General features: G+C 55.1%; 1 protein-coding gene across 4 annotated transcripts; it reads right to left on the bottom strand.

Moving 5' to 3' along the window:
* Window positions 1-132: 132 nt before the first annotated feature.
* Window positions 133-16,440, bottom strand: TMEM175 (transmembrane protein 175). 4 transcript variants are annotated; one of them, XM_070366774.1, is made up of 11 exons: window positions 11,747-16,440; window positions 9,774-9,934; window positions 9,607-9,645; window positions 8,086-8,183; window positions 6,271-6,322; window positions 6,113-6,148; window positions 5,536-5,619; window positions 4,798-4,962; window positions 3,080-3,158; window positions 2,805-2,940; window positions 133-1,767 (listed from the first exon to the last, which is right to left on the bottom strand). In XM_070366774.1, exons 1-11 carry the CDS (start codon window positions 11,799-11,801, stop codon window positions 1,095-1,097), a joined length of 1,578 nt encoding a protein of 525 aa, XP_070222875.1. In that variant the 5' UTR covers window positions 11,802-16,440; the 3' UTR covers window positions 133-1,094. The 4 variants fall into 4 exon arrangements, with proteins under 4 accessions (XP_070222875.1, XP_070222872.1, XP_070222873.1 ...); XM_070366771.1 differs by lacking the exon at window positions 11,747-16,440 and having other exon boundaries at window positions 9,774-11,732; XM_070366772.1 differs by lacking the exons at window positions 6,113-6,148; window positions 11,747-16,440 and having other exon boundaries at window positions 9,774-11,733.
* Window positions 16,441-18,710: the final 2,270 nt, after the last annotated feature.

The following is an 18,710-nucleotide window of genomic DNA, read 5'->3' as shown; positions in this document are numbered from 1 at the left end:
ACCCTGGCATGACTGGGCTGGGAGAGGCAGGCCCTGAGGAAGCTGGGTGGGCCAGGCCCCCAGGAGGTGTGTGGTGCCCGGGAGGCAACAGGAGCTGGCCTGGCTGGGACCCCTGAGGAAGTGAGGCGAGTGTGCGGCGGGAGAGTTTTAATCGGCTGGGGAAAGCGCCTCGCCCCCCACGTGTTAGCAGTCAGCACGCGGGTTTTGTGTCCACCGAGCAGACTCATCTCTGTGCTTCTCCACATGGAGACAGGGGACGCAGATGGGCTGCCAGGCGGGTCACTCAGAGCCCCAGAGTTCAGCGGCTCCGAGCCCTGTCTCGGCCCTGGAGGAGCCTGGCCCAGCTGCCTGGGGACCCCGAGGCTGTGAAGGAGGGTCTGGAGGCCCCTCTTCTGACTGTTCGGTCCCTCTGCCTTGGCACTGGCTCTGCCAGGCCTTCACCCTGGGTGGCAGCCTCGCCCTGACACTGGCCTCGACCTCAGACACGGCCCCGCCCAGCCCTATACCCGCCAAGCTCGTGCCAAAGCTACCCGGACACGGGCACCACGAGGGCTGCGGGCCTCCAGTGCCCGGCGTGCATCCCTCAGGCCTGCGTCCGGGGGTGGAATCAGCTTTTGCTTTGCAGCCGCACCGACTGATGGGAACTGTCACTGTCGTTCGGGGGGACGAGTGCTCTGCGTGTAAACGAGTCTGAGTCTGTGTGAGCTCTGCACCCGTTCGTGTGTAATCTACCCCTTGAAGGTGACTGTAATTTATATTTTGGACAAATAGAGTCTGGGCATCCAGCCCTGCTGCTGTCCGTCTCCTGCGTCGCTGTGCCCGGGGCGAGTCGTGGGGGTGCTCTGGCAGCCTGCTGGGGCCTTTGCACTGGGGTGTGGACTGAGTCCTGGGAGGGCCTGGGCCCGCTGCCCCAGGGCCCCCGCCTCCTGCCAGCTCTCTGGGGCTCATCTCTGCTGGCTCGAGGAGACAACAGGCACAAGCAACACAGTGAAGCTGCCGTGAGACTCTTCTCTGCAAAGTGGAAGTAATCCGAGGGTCTGAGGCAGAACATGAATCTTCACGAGGCCCTCGAGGCGGGGCGGGGTGGGGCGGCGCTAGCAGGGGGCAGGGAGCAGTGGGGACTGGGCCTCGTCTGCGGCCCCAGGTGCCGGCCGCGCCAGCACGGGCCCCACCAGGCCCCGCAGGGCCCTCAGGCCGGCCAGCGCCAGGCGCACCAGGAGCCGCAGCAGCAGGAAGGCGAAGGGCACCGCGATCTGCATGGCGTGGAAGATGGCCGTGCTGAAGCTGCTCAGCACGCAGGTGCAGGCGAAGGCCAGCAGGCTGGCGCAGGGGTACAGGGCGAGCTTGGCGAACATGAACGCGTGCTCGCGGCCCCCAAAGCGCGCCGAGGGCTGCAGCGTCTCCCCCTCCTGCAGCAGCGCCGTGGTCCAGATGGCAAACTGGAAGATGCTGGCCAGGAAGATGATGGCGCAGCTGATGCGCACGCTCTCCAGCTCATCGCGGGGCTGCTTTGTGAAGGCCGACGTCTGCTGGTAGGCCAGGGGCAGGCCGCCCACGAAGGCCAGCGAGAGTGTGTTGAGCAGCCCCATGGGCTGCGTGGCTCTGCGGATGTGCAGGAACAGTGAGTGGTGGGCGAACCAGAGCAGGCCCACCGTGGCGAAGGAGCCGAAGTAGGCCAGGAAGTGCGGTCCAGACTCGCCCAGCGCGGCCACCAGGCTACCCTGGAACTTCTCCTTCACGTCCTTGGCGTCCGGGACGTTGTCCTCGCTGAGGGGAGAGACACACCAATCTGTGGGGGCCCCGCCTCTGGCATCCGGTCAGCGCGGCCGCCCCCCGCACACTCGAACTTTAGATGAATGAACAGCACATGCGGAGCTTTTGCGGATCTGTGTTGACACACGCAGTGCTGTTCACCTGAAGTTCAAGTTCAGCCGCAGCCTTTGTTGTCTAGGCTGACCGCAGCCCTGCCCACCAGGCCCCAAGCCCGCAGCCCCTCTGGCATGCACGGGTGGTGCTGTGAGGTCTCCACCCCCCTGCAGGGACCCATCCGTGGGGCGTGGCCCCGCAGGCCTTAGGGGCTTTGCCCGGGCCCAACTTGACTATAAGAAGAGTCAGGCACACAGGAGGTCGTGGACAACAGCCACAGCCTGGACAAACCCAGTGGCCACATGCACGCTGGTGTGGGTGGGGGCAGGAGACAGAGCCTGGGGGCTCCCAGGGACCCCCGTCTGGGTTCTCGGGCTGTGCCTCTAGGGGGAGAAAGGAACCCTGACCCATGGGGCGCCCAGCCACAGCTGCCCCTCACTGCCACCCAGCAGGGACGAGGCGGGCAGGGCTCTGGCTCAGGGCAGAACCTCAGTCTGAGCCTCAGAGATTTGTGCCCATGGACATTTGCTCCTAATTTTTAAAAATTCACAAGTCACAGTAAGAAAAATCTAGTCAGAGAAGCTTAGGAGCATCAAGACTTCACATGATCAGATACAGAACATAAAATCAGAGTGTTTAAATGTTAATAAAATATGAATGTACTGAAATATGGCCGAGGAACAAAAAAAGGCTTTAAAAAGGATGGAAGATTTGAAAAAGGAGTAGATAAAACACTTAGAAACGGAGATACGACAACTGAGGCTGGAACTCTGACAGACACAGAGGCTGCCTGGCCAAGCGGCAGAGCAGGGGACAGAAAGCTGGGGGCCGCCCGCCACCCGCCGCAGCTGCCCGCCGCCCGCAGCTCCGGGGGGGAACCGGCCCTGTCTGGGGCCCTCGGGTGGGAGCCCCTTGGGAGGGTGGCCCACGGCTCTCACCAGATGTCCAGGATGAGCAGAGTGGCCACGATGGCGTAGACCCCGTCACTGAAGGCCTCCACCCGCTCCTTGCTGAGCGGCTCGTGCAGGTCAAAGGTGAAGACCTCCACGCTGTGAGCCGGGGGCTCTCTGGGGCCTGTGGCGGGCCGGGGAGGGGTGGCCAAGCCCTCAGCGATTTGGGCCAGCAGGGGGCCCTGCAGGGACGCCCGGCCCATGCTCCGCGGGCCCTGGCAGCAGCCCCGAACCCCCCCAGGACAGTCCCACCAGGCACCTACCCACAAGCTGGGCTCTGCACCAGCCAGCGGCCTTGCTCACGTGGGGCAGGACAATGACCATGGCCATCAGCAGGTATGACTGTGCAGAGAGAGCGCTTCAGGGGAGTGCTGGGGCCCGGGGGAGCACGACCACGGCAGGATCAGGGCGCGTGTGTGTGTGTGTGCGTGAAACAGCAGGCCGAGCAGAACCTGAGCTGGGTGTGGGGTGGGGGCTGCCCAGGGCCAAGGGGTGTTAGCCCATGGGAGGAGCAGGCCCTGGGCCCGAGCGTCAGCACTGGGGGAGACGGGCCAGACGGAGGTGGGGATGATGGGCCAGGGAAGTGACCGTGCTGGGAACTGGAAGGTGGGCCCAGGACAGCATCCTGGATCGGGGTTGGGGGGTGGTGCGGTGAGTGCCTGGGAGGATGGCCGAGGGCTCACAGCAACCGTGGTGGGGACTGGAAGGTGGGCCCAGGACAGCATCCTGGATTGGGGCGGGGGGCGGTGAGCACGCCTGGAGGATGGCCGAGGGCTCCTGGGGAGCTGTGGGGACCAGAAGGTGGGCCCAGGACAGCATCCTGGATTGGGGCGGGGGGCGGTGAGCACGCCTGGAGGATGGCCGAGGGCTCCTGGGAGCTGTGGGGGCGCTGGGCAGGGGGCTCTCCCAGGTGGTGATGGGCAGGCGCCCCAGGCAAGTGGGTGAGGGGATGAGGGGCCAGACCCCCGCTGCAGGAAGGTGGGACATGGCGGAGGGGCGACCTGGGCCCCAGCCCCACGAAGACCCTCCCCGCTTTGTGGCAGCCCAGTGCCCACCCCCCCTTGCTGTTACCACGCAAGGGTCCAGTCACCTCCCTGCCCAGGCGCCTCATGGCACCCACAGTGCCCGCCCAGGGGCCTCCGCTCTGCCTGATCCTCACCCAGGCTGCTCATTCCACACCGGCTGGGCCCTCTGTCCTCCACACGACAACCTCCACTGCCTGAGCCCAGCCAAGCCAGGGGCTGACTGACCTGCAGCGCGGACACTGCAAACCCCAGTCCTGCCCTCTGTCTCTGAGCTTCACCCCTGCTGGCCTGCCCTGTCCATGGGGAGCGCCCACTAAAGGCCACGGTCAGGGTCACTGCGCCTGGCCCCTGACCAGCAGGAGTGGGGGCCACTGGGAGGTGCAGCCCCCACATGGTGAGGGGACACGTCATCTCCCCTGCCCCACCCGTGGCCTGAGCCGGGGACCCTGGACCCTGGGCCCAGCCCCCAGCTCCACCCTCCAGGCTGTGGCTCTGCGGCCCTTGCCAGTCTATTTTATTTTATTTTTTTTTAGTCTATTTTAAATTTGGAATTCTCTTGAAACATTTACTAGACAGTTAAAATGCACTCCTTCACACTTCTTGTGATGCTTGGGTTTAAGGGTTCACTCTGCTTCACCAGAGAGCAGGTAAAGGCAGGAGCTGCCCTGAGTCGCCGCTGGTGGGGCTTATATTCCCACCCGTGTAAGTGAAGCGTCTCCAGCTGCAGCTCAGCCAGGACAGAATCAGGCGTCTCCCTACGCTCCGTCTCCCGGCACTCTGTGGGGCCAGCCCACCGTGCCTGCAGCTCCCTTTCCTCCACTTCTGTCCTTCCTGGCTCAGAAGGTCTTTCCACACTTCCTCTCTCAGTGGGTCACAGCCCCACACGCGTGTAGAGGGCCACCATCCCGGGCCCGCTGGTTTGCGCTGTGGTGGCGCTGGGCAGGCGCTGGACTCACCGCGGGGTAGAAGAAGAGGGAGAAGCCGGCGGCGGCCAGGCAGAGCGCGGGGCCCCGCACGATGATGCCCAGGACGCGCTGCCGGTAGAGGCCGCGGTGGGCAGAGCGCTCGATCTGGGGGCTTAGGAGGTGCGGGAAGTGGAAGGCGTAGAGCACGATCAGCGCCTGTGGGAAACGCTGCAGCTACAGGTGGGCTCACGCGGGCGCCACAGGAGGGCCGGGGGTGAGGGCAGTGGGACCCTCGCGCTGCTTGGGCGGGCATGGGGTCTCAGCCCAGCCTGAGGGCACCGGGCCCCATCTCATTCTCTGTCCACATCAGGACGGGGGCTCGGGCCCCAAGCGGGTGCCTGGGGCAGGCGCGCCCTGGCAGGTACGGTCTGCACAGCCCCTCAGCAGGTGGCCCGAGCCCGTGGTCTGCACAGGCCCCTCAGCGGGCGGCTCGAGCACACGGTCTGCACAGCCCCTCAGCGGGGCCCGAGCCCACGGTCTGCACGGCCCCTCAGCGGGGCCCGAGCCCACAGTGTGCACGGCCCCTCAGCGGGGCCCGAGCCCACGGTCTGCACGGCCCCTCAGCGGGGCCCGAGCCCACGGTCTGCACGGCCCCTCAGCGGGGCCCGAGCCCACGGTCTGCACAGGCCCCTCAGTGGGCGGCCCGAGCCCACGGTGTGCACGGCCCCTCAGTGGGGCCTGAGCCCATGCCACAGCTGTGCCCTGAGACACAGAAGGCACGCATCCTACCTGCACGGCCCCAATGGCGATCACACACATGCAGAACAGGAAGATGCCCAGAGGCACCTCGGGGAAGGTCACCATCAAGGAAAACTGCAGCCAGAAAAACCCATATCAGGGCCCCCGCGAGTCCGCTGGGCCATGCCTGGGCCACTGCGGAGCCATCAGGGAAGGGAGCGTCTCTGCTACAGGAGCCCTTGGGCCGAAGCTTGAAGCCTTTAAAGCTGAAGGTTTTCAGGCTCATAAAGGCTCCCCAGACCCCAACCCTCTGTGACGCACTGCGCTCAGAGCATGGCCCTCCCTCCGAATCCAGGAGCTGCTGGGTGAGCAGATGGTGGGTCACCTGCAGGGATGAGCCCAGCTCGGCCAGGAGGCCGGGGGCTCCGGGGGCTGGGCCGGCGTCTCCCCACCCCCACCCCAACCCGCGCCCCGTGACGGGAACTGGCCGGCTCCCGGAAACCTCTGCAACCACATGGTCCAGGCCGACTGCCCACGAGTCTGAGAGCTTTAGGAGGGCGTGTTCTGGGGTCAGTGGAGGGCGGCTGGGCCCGGGGTGGAAGTGGGGCCGGAAGCCCCTGTGACTCACGGTGAACGGCAGGAAGGTGATGGTCATCATGCAGGCCTGGGAGGGAGTGGGTGTGGCTGAGGGCGGCCGTGGGGCCAGCCCTGCACACCCAGGGCTGACCACCGGCCCTGGCTCCTGGAGGGTGGAGCTCTAACCCAGGAACCGAAGGAAAGACTCACCAGGTTGAGCAGGGCAAGCGTGTCGTCTATTTTCCCAACAACTTGGAACAACCTGAACAATTCAAGGAAAAGAACAGAAGTCACTGTGAATAAATGTGGCTCTGATGGCGTGAGACACAGACACTCTCCCGATGGCTTCACACTGAGATGGGAAGAGCCCCGAGGATGCGGCCTGCTCCCCTCAGGGAGGTCTCTGCTGGGCCAGGGCCCAGGGCGCCCGAGGGCCCAGGTGCTTCTTTCAGTCAGAAGCCCAGGCCGCGGCCCCTGCGTCAGAGAGTGGGGGCGCTGCTGAACCCCAGACAGGCTGCTGCTGGGCTGACTGGCACCGGCCGTGCCCACGGCCTGCGCGGCTCCTGGCAGGACTGGGACGGGCAGCCCCTGGGCTGCCTCACTTTCTGTGAATAAGGAGGCAGGGAGGGATCCCTCGAAGCCTTGACAGGAGTCACCTGTGCCCACCAGAGATGCCAACTCTGCTGGAGACACACGTGCAGGACGGTGTCGCGAGAAACTCGCAATCCGCATGCCGCTGCCTCGCAGGCTCACCTTCTTGAGCCCCCAGCATCCCAGCGGGGGGTGTCTCCACCCCGGGGGCCTCCTGGACCCCCAGCCTGTAGGGCTCATCACCACAGCCCCGGGGCCTGGTTCCCTGGGGTCTGGGGGCCTCCTGGACCCCCCACCTGTGGGGCTCATCACCACAGCTCTGGGACCCTGCTCCCCTGGGGTCTGGGGGCCTCCTGGACCCCCTATCCATGGGGGCTCATCACCACAGCTCTGGGGCCTGGTTCCCCTGGGGTCTGGGGGCCTCCTGGACACCCCACCTGTGGGGCTCATCACCACAGCTCTGGGACCCTGCTCCCCTGGGGTCTGGGGGCCTCCTGGACACCCCGCCCATGGGGGCTCATCACCACAGCTCTGGGGCCTGGTTCCCTTGAGGTCTGGGGGCCTCCTGGACCCCCCACCTGTGGGGCTCGTCACCACAGCTCTGAGACCCTGCTCCCCTGGGGTCTGGGGGCCTCCTGGACCCCCTGCCCATGGGGGCTCATCACCACAACTCTGGGGCCCAGTTCCCCTGTGGTCTGGGGGCCTCCTGGACCCTTTGCCTGTGGGGGCTCATCACCACAGCTCCAGGGCCCAGTTCCCCTGGGGTCTGGGGCCTCCTGGACCCCCCGCCCATGAGGGCTCGTCACCACAGCTCTGGGATCCTGCTCCCCTGGGGTCTGGGGGCCTCCTGGACACCCTGCCCATGGGGGCTCATCATCACAGCTCTAGGGCCCAGTTCCCCTGTGGTCTGGGGGCCTCCTGGACACCCTGCCTGTGGGGGCTCATCACCACAGCTCTAGGGCCCAGTTCCCCTGGGGTCTTGGGCCTCCTGGACCCCCCGCCCATGAGGGCTCGTCACCACAGCTCTGGGATTCTGCTTCCCTGGGGTCTGGGGGCCTCCTGCACCCCCCGCCCATGGGGGCTCGTCACCACAGCTCTGGGATCCTGCTCCCCTGGGGTGTGGGGGCCTCCTGGACCCCCCGCCTGTGGGGCTCATCACCACAGCTCCGGGGCCCAGTTCCCCTGGGGTCCTGAGGATGCTTTTCCTCAGTGCTGTGCCCAGCACCCTGTCATCATCCAGGCCTGGGGTATGCTGCCGTGGCAATGTGCCCATGAAAGCAGTGGTGTGCAAGAGGCCTCCGTGGGGAGTGGGTAGGGGCGGCCATCCACCCGTGCACACCCGCCCCCAGCCTGACCCTGGGCCAGGCGAGGCCACACCCGCTGGGCGCACATCCCACTGGCTGCCTCCCGAGCACAGGCCCCAGCCCGCTGTACCTCGTGTGGGCTGCCCAGGCCACAGTCACGATGAGGAAGGTCATCAGGTAGACGGCAATCCTGGTGGCGAGGAGCCTCTGGACACTCTTGTCAAACTCCTGCAACAGAAGTGCCTCCCACTGATCCCATTTGCCTGGGACAGCGCTGCGCCCTGGGACACACCCAGGCTTAGCCTCGTCCAGGCTGGCCCTGGGGCCCCTCCTGACATGCAGCCCCCTGGAATGCCTGCTCTGGAGGCAGAAAGGCCTCAGGCCTCTCCCAGGACCTTGGCAGCGTGACCACGAGCCTGGCAGCCACAGAGAGTTATGGCATTGCCAGATGAGTGGTCCCAGGGCTGTGTGAGGCCTGGCGAGAGGCTGTGTGACCGCACGCCAGGCAGCACAGGAGAGGGCTCACGCATCACCATCATTGGAAAATCCAGACGCAAAACCAACGCCTCGTCCTGTCCGCAGGTCCTCTGAGCCCATGTGAGCAGTCCTAGTTTCCGGATCCCCGGGTCCTGTGGTCTCAATGAGCCTTCTCCTTGGCGCCGGCTGCCAGCCACAGGGAGCCTGCCCCAGCCCACGGCACCCACCCTGAAGGACTGTCCCAGCCACAGTCTGGCTCAGAGCCCTTCCGGGCCAGTCGGCACGCAGACTGGGGACTTCCCCGTGGCGGTCAGCAGCAAGGCGCTCCAGGCCCACAGGTCCCCGTCACCTTCGGCATCTCCCATAAACACCTGCCTCCCTGTTCTGAAAGCGGGGGCACTGGAGTCCCCAGAAGGTTCCAGAGCAGCAAGAGCGCCCAGGCCCCGCGGCACATGGCTTTCCTGAGCGCAGCCCACGGGCCCCCGTGGGGAGGCGGCTCCCTGGAGCAGAGAAGGCCGCATGGCCCTTTGCCAAGGCCATCGGGCTCAACCCGCATCTCGGTCTCGTTCAAACTCCGTGAGAAGCAACGACACCACCTCTCTGAGAAGATTCCCAGCAGCATCCAAGCTGGAGCCAGACCGCGGCCCCACGCTGGCCCTGCACAGACCAGCGCCAGAGTGGCCACGAGGGGCTGAGTGCGGCCCTGGGCATGCACACGCCCAGGGACTTGTCCCCTCCCGGGTCAGCGCTGGCCTCGGAGGGGCTGGACGTGTCGCTGTCTCACTTACCCGGTGGAGACGCTCCAAGCTGACTAGCAATGTGAACGTGGCCTTACCTGCTTTCCCACTCTCCTCCCTGCTCACACGCTGGCCCCTCTGCTCCCCAGCACCTGCTTGTTGGGCCACCCCAGGGGCCATGGCACAGAGCAGGGGGAGTGTGCATGCCAACCACCAGGTGCCCCCACCCTTCTCAGGTCTCCTCAGGGCTCAGCCCGAGGGCACCGCCTTCATTCACAAGCCAGGATGGGGCTGGCAGGCTCTGGGGGAGAGGTGGCGGACAGCCTGGCCCCAGCCCCCCAACCAGGTGCCCCCAGCCAGGAGCCCAGCCTTGAGCCCATGGGCTGAGCCTCCTGGGCCCCGCCTGCATGCCGTCACTGCAGACCGTTCCCAAGTACCTGCTCTGGGGAGATCTCTGTGTGGGTCACGGGCAGGATCTACAACAGACACAGCACGGGTCCAGGGATGCTCCCTGTGCACCAACCGCTCCCTGGGTGCCCGTGTTGGCACTCGGGCTGGCCCGACCGCCCCTCCCACCCCTCAGCAGCCTGGGGCCCCCACGGACCATCACGGTGGCGATGATGGACAGCAGTGCGTCGCTGAAGCTGAGCATACGGTGCGAGTGCTGGATCCCCTCGGCCGCGTCCTCATCTGGAGAGCCCGCGGAGGCGTCTGCCTGCCCCTCGAGCGTCGGCTCCGGAGCCTGGGGCCCAGACATGGTGGAGCCTAAAAGAAGCACGGGTCTGAGCCAGCGCGGTGTTCCTGGGGCGGGTGCCTCAGAGGGGTCTGCTGGGCCCTCCGCTACGTCAGCTTTACAGGAAACTGCCAAACCATTGATGGGGTTTGCACGCCCACCGCAGCGAGCGCTGCAGCTGCTCCCCTCCGGGTTTGGAGGCTCTTTATAAGTTTGATGACTTTTCAATCTTAGCTGTGCTGACAGACATGCCATGCACTGTGGTCCGACCTGTGCTTCACACTGACCAGCTGAGTGTCCCCACGTTCCCACTTTTCACCCGTGCACCTTTTGTGCCTGCTAGAGTCTTCAGTTCACTTTTTTGGGGGATTATTTGTATTCGTGTTGAATTTTGACAATTCTTTCCACATTGTGGTTAGAAGTCCTTTGTTAGAAGTGTAATCTGCAGACATTTTCTCCAAATCTGTGACTTGCCTTTCCTTCTCTTACCAATCTTCAGGAGGATGTAAGTTTCTTTTTTAAAATATTTATTTGACTGCCTCGAGTCTTCACTGCATCATCCAAAACCAGGGATTGAACCTGTGTCCCCTGCGCTGCAAGGAGGATTCCTATCCATCAGGGAAGTCCCTAGAAGAATATAAGTTTTAAATTTTGATGAACTCTAACTTACCACTTTTTCTTTTATGGATTATTCTTTTGGTGTCATATCTAACAATTTTTAGATATGCTGAAGCCAAGATCACAGAGATTTTCTGTTTTCTTCTAGAAGTTTTAAAGTTTGAGGTCTGATGATCAATTTTGAGTTTTATATAACATGCAAAGTACAGTCAAGTTTCCCTTTCCTGCAGATGGATGTCTGATTATGCCAACACTTTTTGTTTAAACGACTGTCCCTGCTCCACTGAACTGCCTTTGCAGGCACCTTGGTCAAACACTGACAGACACATTCGCGGGGTGTCTCTGGGAGCGCCCGTCCTGCCGGGGATGAGGCGCCCGTCCTTTGCGGCATCACACTACCTTCATGCAGCCTCACGTCAGTCCTGATGTCTGCTCGAGTCCTCCAGCTTTGTTCCTGTCCAGACCATTTGGATGATTCTCGCTCTTTGCCCCTCCCTCGTGGTCTCCCGCTTGTCGGGGCCCCACCCATAGCTCCTACAGGCAGAAGAACGGCTACAGCGGCCCTCACTGCCTGGCTCACTACTGGAGCCGGCCGGGGTCCAAGCCAGAGGAGGACTGGGAAAGCCCGAAGCCTCAGGCGGGCGTCACTCGTCAAGGTCCAGCCCCTTTTCAACGTGTTGCCTTTTGTGCACGTTTTCTTCTAATATTTTGCCCAGAGTTTCCACCTGTCATCAGCGGGAGGAGCTGGCACTAACAGAATCCTTTTACTTTACAAAAGGGAGGGCGACGGAGCAGGGGAAGGTGGGAGGGAGGGGCGTCTGACAGGCAGGACCGGCCGTGGTAGGCTTCTTTGGGGCCAGCTTTGGGGACAGATGCCCGTTACATTGCTTCCTGCACTTTTTGCATGTTTAAGTTGTTTTCAATTAAATTTTATTCAAAAAGTCAGTAAAGATCAAATATAGACACAGAAATTCTCAACAAAATGTTAACAAATGGAATTCTGTAACATATAGAAAGAATTATATATCATGCCAAGTGGGATTCATTCCAGGCATGTAAGGTTGGTTTAAAATTAAAAAATCAATTACTGTAACACACCATATTAATAGAAAAAAAGACAAAAACCATCATCTTAATAAATGCAGAAAAAGCATTTGACAAAATCTAACACTTCTTCATGATAAAAACTATTCGACAAAATAGGAATGTAAGGAAACTTTATCAACCTGATAAAGGGCAAACATCATACTCAGTGGTGAGAACCCTGAGAAACGGTCCCATCTCAGACCAGTGGCGTGACAAAGGCCTCTACTCCCGACGTTGTGCTGGGTCTTCCAGACATGGCAGCTGAGCAAGGAGAACGAGCCAGAAGCACACAGAAACCGTCTTTCTCTGCAGACGATGCGATGCTGTACAAAGAGAACCCCAAGGAACCCACACGAGGAAGCTGTTAGAGTAAATGAGTCCAGCAAGGCTGCAGGAACAAGGGCAACGCGTAGAGCAGCTGCATTTCCACTCACCACTGATAACCAACCCCACAGCACATTTAAGAAAGCAATCGCATTTATAGTAGCATCAAAAATACCCAGGAATAAATTTTTTAAAATGAATGTAAAACATGGTTGAGATTAAAGAAGGCCCCAATAAATGGAAGACATCCCCTGTCGAAGGATTAGAGAACTTAATATTGTTAAGATGGCAATCCTTCCCAAATTTACTTACAGGTTCAACGCAATCCCTCTCCAAATTCCATCTGCCTTCCACGTAGAAATTTACAGTTCAGTTCAGTTGCTCAGTCGTGTCTGACTCTTTGCGACCCCATGAATTGCAGCATGCTAGGCCTCCCTGTCCATCACCAACTCCTGGAGTTCACCCAAACTCATGTCCATCGAGTCGGTGATGCCATCCAGCCATCTCATCCTCTGTCGTCCCCTTCTCCTCCTGCCCCCAATCCCTCCCAGCATCAGAGTTTTTTCCAATGAGTCAACTCCTCGCGTGAGGTGGCCAAAGTACTGGAGTTTCAGCTTTAGCATCAGTCCTTCCAAAGAACACCCAAGATTGATCTCCTTTAGGATGGACTGGTTGGATCTCCTTGCAGTCCAAGGGACTCTCAAGAGTCTTCTCCAACACCACAGTTCAGAAGCATCAACTCTTCGGCATTCAGCTTTCTTCACACTCCAACTTTCACATCCATACATGACCACTGGAAAAACCATAGCCTTGACTAGACAGACCTTTGTTGGCAAAGTAATGTCTCTGCTTTTGAATATGCTATCTAGGTTGGTCATAACTTTCCTTCCAAGGAGTAAGCGTCTTTTAATTTCATGGCTGCAATCACCATCTCCAGTGATTTTGGAGCCCAAAAAATAAAGTCTGACACTGTTTCTACTGTTTCCCCATCTATTTCCCATGAAGTAATGGGACCAGATGCCATGATCTTAGTTTTCTGAATGTTGAGCTTTAAGCCAACTTTTTAATTCCCCACTTTCACTTTCATCAAGAGGCTTTTTAGTTCCTCTTCACTTTCTGCCATAAGGGTGGTGTCATCTGCATATCTGAGGTTATTGATATTTCTCCTGGCAATCTTGATTCCAGCTTGTGCTTCTTCCAGCCCAGTGTTTCTCATGATATACTCTGCATAGAAGTTAAATAAGCAGAGTGACAATATACAGCCTTGATGTACTCCTTTTCCTATTTGGAACCAGTCTGTTGTTCCATGTCCAGTTCTAACTGTTGCTTCCTGACCTGCATATAGGTTTCTTAAGAGGCAGGTCAGGTGGTCTGGTTTTCCCATCTCTTTCAGAATTTTCCACAGTTTATTATGATCCACACAGTCAAAGGCTTTGGCATAGTCAGTAAAGCAGAAATAAATGTTTTTCTGGAACTCTCTTGCTTTTTTGATGATCCAGCAGATGTTGGCAATTTGATCTCTGGTTCCTCTGCCTTTTCTAAAACTAGCTTGAACATCTGGAAGTTCACGGTTCACGTATTGCTGAAGCCTGGCTTGGAGAATTTTGAGCATTACTTTGCTAGCGTGTGAGATGAGTGCAATTGTGCAGTAGTTTGAGCATTCTTTGGCATTGCCTTTCTTTGGGATTGGAATGAAAACTGACCTTTTCCAGTCCTGTGGCCACTGCTGAGTTTTCCAAATTTGCTGGTATATTGAGTCCAGCACTTTCACAGCATCATCTTCCAGAATTTGAAATAGCTCAACTGGAATTCCATCACCTCCACTAGCTTTGTTGGTAGTGATGCTGACTAGAAATTTACAAGCTGACCCGAAAATTCATATGGAAATGTAAGGAACCTTTGGGTATTTAAGGAGCAGCCAAAACAGTCTTGAGAAGAACACCGCTGAGAACTCACACTTCTCAATTTCAGCACTCAGTGCAAAGCTATGGTAATCAAGTCAGTGCAGTAACAGTGTAAAGACAGACGTACAGATCAATGCACGAGAACTCAGAGATCAGAGGTAAACCATTATGTTCACACTCCACTGACTTGCAATAAGTGTGTCATGACCATTCAATGGGGAAAGAACAGTCTTTTAAACAAATATTGCTGAGACAACTGGATATCCACACACACAAGAATGAATTTGGGTATTACCTCATGCCACATACAAAAATTAACTAAAAGTGGATCGAATGCCTAAATGTAAGAGCTAAGACATTGGAGAAAATCTGCATGGCCTCACATTCTGCAAAGAATTCTTAAATGTAACACCAAAAGCACAAACAACAACAATAATAAATTGGAGTTCATCAGAATTGTGACTTTGGTGTTTAAAGGCCACTATTAAGAAAAAGACAACCCACAGAATGGGAGAAAATATTTGCATATTATGTATCTGGTAAGAATCTAGCATCCAAAATATAAATAGAGTTCTATTTATAGCAGTAAAAAGACAGCCCAATTCAAAAAACAGGCAAAGGATGTGACAAGACATTTCTCCAAAGAAGATATTTCATCGGCCAATAAACACATCAAAAGATGTTCAACATCATTTGATTGTATTGAGAAAAGCAAATCAAAACCACAAGACATTCACCCCTAGGATGGCTATCACACAGATAAATGAAGGACAGCAGCGACTTTTAGTGAGAACTTGGAGAAAACAGAAGCTTAGTGCACTGCTGGTGGGAACATATACAGTGTAGCTGTTGTGGAAAATAGGACAGAGGTTTCTCAAAATTTTAAACAGAGAATTAACATTGTTGTTGTTCAGTTACCAAGTCATGTCTGACTCTGCAACCTCATGGACTGCAGCATGCCAGGCTCCTATTCTTCACTAATTCTCTAAGTTTGTTCAAACTCACGTCCACTGAGTCAGTGATGCCATCCAACCATCTCATCCTCTGTCGCCCCTTTCTCTTCTTGCCCTCAATCTTTCCCAACATCAGGATCTTTTCCTGTGAACTGGTTCTTTGCATCAGGTGGCCAGAGTATTGGAGCTTCAGCTTCAGTCCTTCTAATGAACATTTAGGGCTGATTTCCTTTAGGATTGACTGGTTGGATCTCCTTGCTGTCCAAGGAACTCTCAAGAGTCTTCATCAGCACCACAGTTCGAAAGCATCAATTTTTCAGCTCTCGGCCTTCTTTATGTCCAACTCTCACATCTATACATACTACTGGAAAAACCATAGCTTTGACTATGTAGACCTTTGTTGGTAAAGTGATGTCTCTGCTTTTTTTTTTTTTTAATACTTACAATGTATATTTATTATCATGCCAGGCTCCTCTGTCCATGGATTTCTCAGACAAGAATACTGGAGTGAGTTGTCTGCTTTTTAATACGCTGTCTAGATTTGTCATAGCTGGTGGCTCAGACAGTAAAGCGTCTGCCTACAATGCGGGAGACCCAGGTTTGATCCCTGGATCAGAAAGATCCTCTGGAGAAGGAAATGGCAACCTACACCAGTACTCTTGCCTGGAAAATCCCATGGACAGAGGAGCATGGTAGGCTACAGCCCATGGAGTCGCAAAGCGTCGGACACGACTGAGCGACTTCACTTTCCTTTCCTTTCTTCCAAGGAGCAAACATCTTTTACTTTCATGGCTGCAGTCACCATCTGCAATGATTTTGGAGCCCAAGAAAATAAAATCTGTCACTGTTTCCACTTTTTCCCCATCTATCTGCCATGAAGTGATGGGACCAGATGCCAGGAGGATTAATATAGGATCCAGTAATTCCACTTCTGGGATTTCCACTTCCTCAGACTGGGAGGTGCACCTGAAGTAAGCCAGGACTAAGTCACAAAGAGCATTTCAGCTCCTTCACGAGTGTGGAAATTGCTGTGAAGAGTGTGCAGGGCTCATGTACTTCTCTCTCTCTCTATATATATATACACATTGTATTCCATATACAAGTACATTATCAGATATTTTCTCCCAGAGTGGGCTGCCTTTTCATTCTCTCTCTCATATATATGTGTATGTATGTGTATACGTACATATACGTATATATTTAGAGCTTCCCAGGTGGCTCAATGGTAAAGAATCCACTGCCAATGCAGGAGACACAAGAGATTCAGGTTCTATCCCTTGGTGAGGAAGATGCCCTGGAGAAGGAAATGGCAACCCACTCCGGTATTCCTGCCTGGGAAATCCCATGGACAGAGCAGCCTGGCAGGCTACAGCCCACAGGGTCAGAGTCAAACACGACTGAGCACGGACGCACATACACATTCAGGTCGACAGACTGCTTTTCAAAGCAGTTTTGAGTCTGCAGAATAACTGAAGGGAAAGTGCAGAGAACTCTCAGTCACCAGTCCCCCTCCCCGACTGTCCCCGTCATTAACATCCGACGTTAGCGTGGCTCAGGTGATGAGCCAACATGGACACATCGTGTTGTAGCTTTAAGGGTGTTGACAAGTGCACGCCTGTGTTCACTGTCACAGCGTCACACGAAAGGGCTTCAAGCCCTAAGACCCCCGTGTGCTGCCTCTATTCATCCCTCCCCACCCCAAAACCCTGGCAACCACCGATGTCTTCACTTGTCTTCAGTCTTGCCTTTTCCAGAACATTGTGGAGCTGGAATCCACAGTACGTGGTGCTTTCAGAGTGGCTCCTTTCACCTGGTGGTGTGCTTCTGAGGTCCTCTGTGTCTTTTTTGTGGCTTCTGGCTCATTTCTTTTTATCCTTGCATGATACTGTTTTATCTGTGTACCAGTTCATGCACTCACCTGCTGAAGCACGTCTGCAACATACACTGTGAGGTCCCTAAGTCTGGTGAAGTCCTGTTTATCGACTCTTGTTCTTCATTTTTGTTGTTTATCTACTTTTTTACGGCTTGTTCTTTGGTGCCATATTAGAAACTCTCACGAGTGGCTTTCTAGAAGTTTTATGGGTTTTTTTCTGTATATGATGCAAGGTATGGATTAAGTCTTTTTTTAAACATGGATATCCAATTTTTCCAGCATCATTTGTTGAAAAGACTATCCTTTCTCCAATTAATTACCTTTATTCAAAATCAACTGACTGTATTTATACTTGTGGGTCCACTGATCTACTTATGTATCTTTACAGCAAAACCACACTATTTAGATTACTGTACTTTTACAAGAACTGAAGTTACATAGTGTAAGTCATAAAAATTTGTCCTTGTTCAAACTTGCTTTGGCTATTCTAGCTCTCTGCTGTTCCAAATGAATTTTAAAATGTGTCAATTAAAGACATATGATAGGATTTTAACTGGGATGACATTGAATGTGTAGATTGATTTGATGTCCTAACAATACTGAATTTTCTAAATTAATGAATACTGTGTAACTTTCCACTTATTAAGGGTTTTCAGAGCAAAGTTGCCTAGTTTTCAGTTATAAATCTTGCATCTCTATTACAGATTATCTTCAAAATTTAATATCTGTTGACACTATTGTAAATAGTGTTTTTTCTAATTTCAACTTCCAATATTTGTTGCTAGCTATTTGGAAATAGAACTTTTTTGTTTACTAACCTTATATTCTATAACTCTGCTAAAACCATCAGTTCTAGTAGCTCTTTTTGTAGTTTCCATGGATATTTTTCACCTAGAGTAGTGACTCTCAACTGAGGGCAGTTTCCCCTTAAGGGACATTTGCAGTGCCTGGAGACACTTTTGGCTGTGACAGTGGTATGTTACTGGTATCCAGGGGGCTGAGAGAGAGGTGCTGCCAAAGGCCCTATGGTGCGCTGGAAACATCCCTCCTCAACCCACTATCTGGTCCACAATGTCCGTGGCCAAGGTGAGGAAAGTCTGACGTGGACGATCATGTTATCTTCAAATAAACATCTTACTTATTCCTTTCCAACCTGGAAGCTTTAATTTCTTGTCTCATTACACCGGCTAAAGTTTCTAGTATAATGTTGAATACTTGCTCCTCAGTCTTTCATCATTCCATTATGTCAGCTATAGATATTTCATAGATGTCCTTATCATGCTGAAAAAGCTTCATTTTACTCCTAGCTTGCCGACAGTGTTTTTTTCTTTAAAAAAATCAGGAATGGATGCTGAATTTTGTCAAATGCTTAAAAAAAAATTTTTTTTTGGCCACACGGCATGTGGGATTGACCCTGCACCCCCTGCAGTGACGGCGTGGAGTCGTAACCACTGGATAACCAGGGAAGTCCCCATCAGATGCTTTTCCTGTGTCTTGTGTGTGTTAGTTGCTCAGTCGTGTCCGACTCTTTGAACCCCATGGACTGTAGCTTGCCAGGCTCCTCTGTCCGTGGAATTATCCAGGCAAGAATACTGGACTGGGTTGCCATTTCCTTCTCCAGGGGAATCTTCCTGACCTAGGATCAAACCAGGGTCTCCTGAATTGCAGAGATTCCTTACCATCATAGCCAGAAAGAAGTCCCTAAATCTCGAGATGAGATTTGGAAACCCATTTGGTTTCCTTCTTCACTGTAATAGTGTAAATTACATTAATCCATTTTTGAACATTAAGCCAACTTTGCATTCCTAAGATGAACTTCACTTGGTCAACGTTGTATTATCCTTTTTATATAGTGTTGCATTCAGTTTGCTAAAAAATGTTTTATAAAAATTTTTATTTCTGGTATGAGAATACTAGTCTGCAATTTTTTTTTGTTGTAATGTCTGTGTCAAATTTTGGCATTAGAATAATGCTATCCTTATAGATTGAGACGGCAAACATTTCCTTCAGTTTAAAGAACCCCTAGAAAATTGGTAATATTTCTTCTTTA

This window comes from Bos mutus, unplaced genomic scaffold, assembly GCF_027580195.1.
Source record: "Bos mutus isolate GX-2022 unplaced genomic scaffold, NWIPB_WYAK_1.1 CTG207, whole genome shotgun sequence".
Lineage (NCBI taxonomy): Eukaryota > Metazoa > Chordata > Mammalia > Artiodactyla > Bovidae > Bos > Bos mutus.
The sequence above is the reverse complement of the archived record's forward strand: the minus strand, read 5'-3'. Positions and strand labels throughout refer to the sequence as shown.

What these genes read in the sequence shown, in the direction of transcription:
- TMEM175 (XM_070366771.1), bottom strand. Translation starts at nt 10,157, where the DNA reads ATGGCATGTCTGTCAGCACAGCTAAGATTGAAAAGTCATCAAACTTAT. An exon ending in TCACCTTCCTGCCGTTCACC is followed by an intron (nt 5,620 to 6,112) that starts GTGAGTCACAGG and finishes TTCTGGCTGCAG; the next exon opens with TTTTCCTTGATGGTGACCTT. An exon ending in CTGCTCATCCTGGACATCTG is followed by an intron (nt 1,768 to 2,804) that starts GTGAGAGCCGTG and finishes CTCTCCCCTCAG; the next exon opens with CGAGGACAACGTCCCGGACG.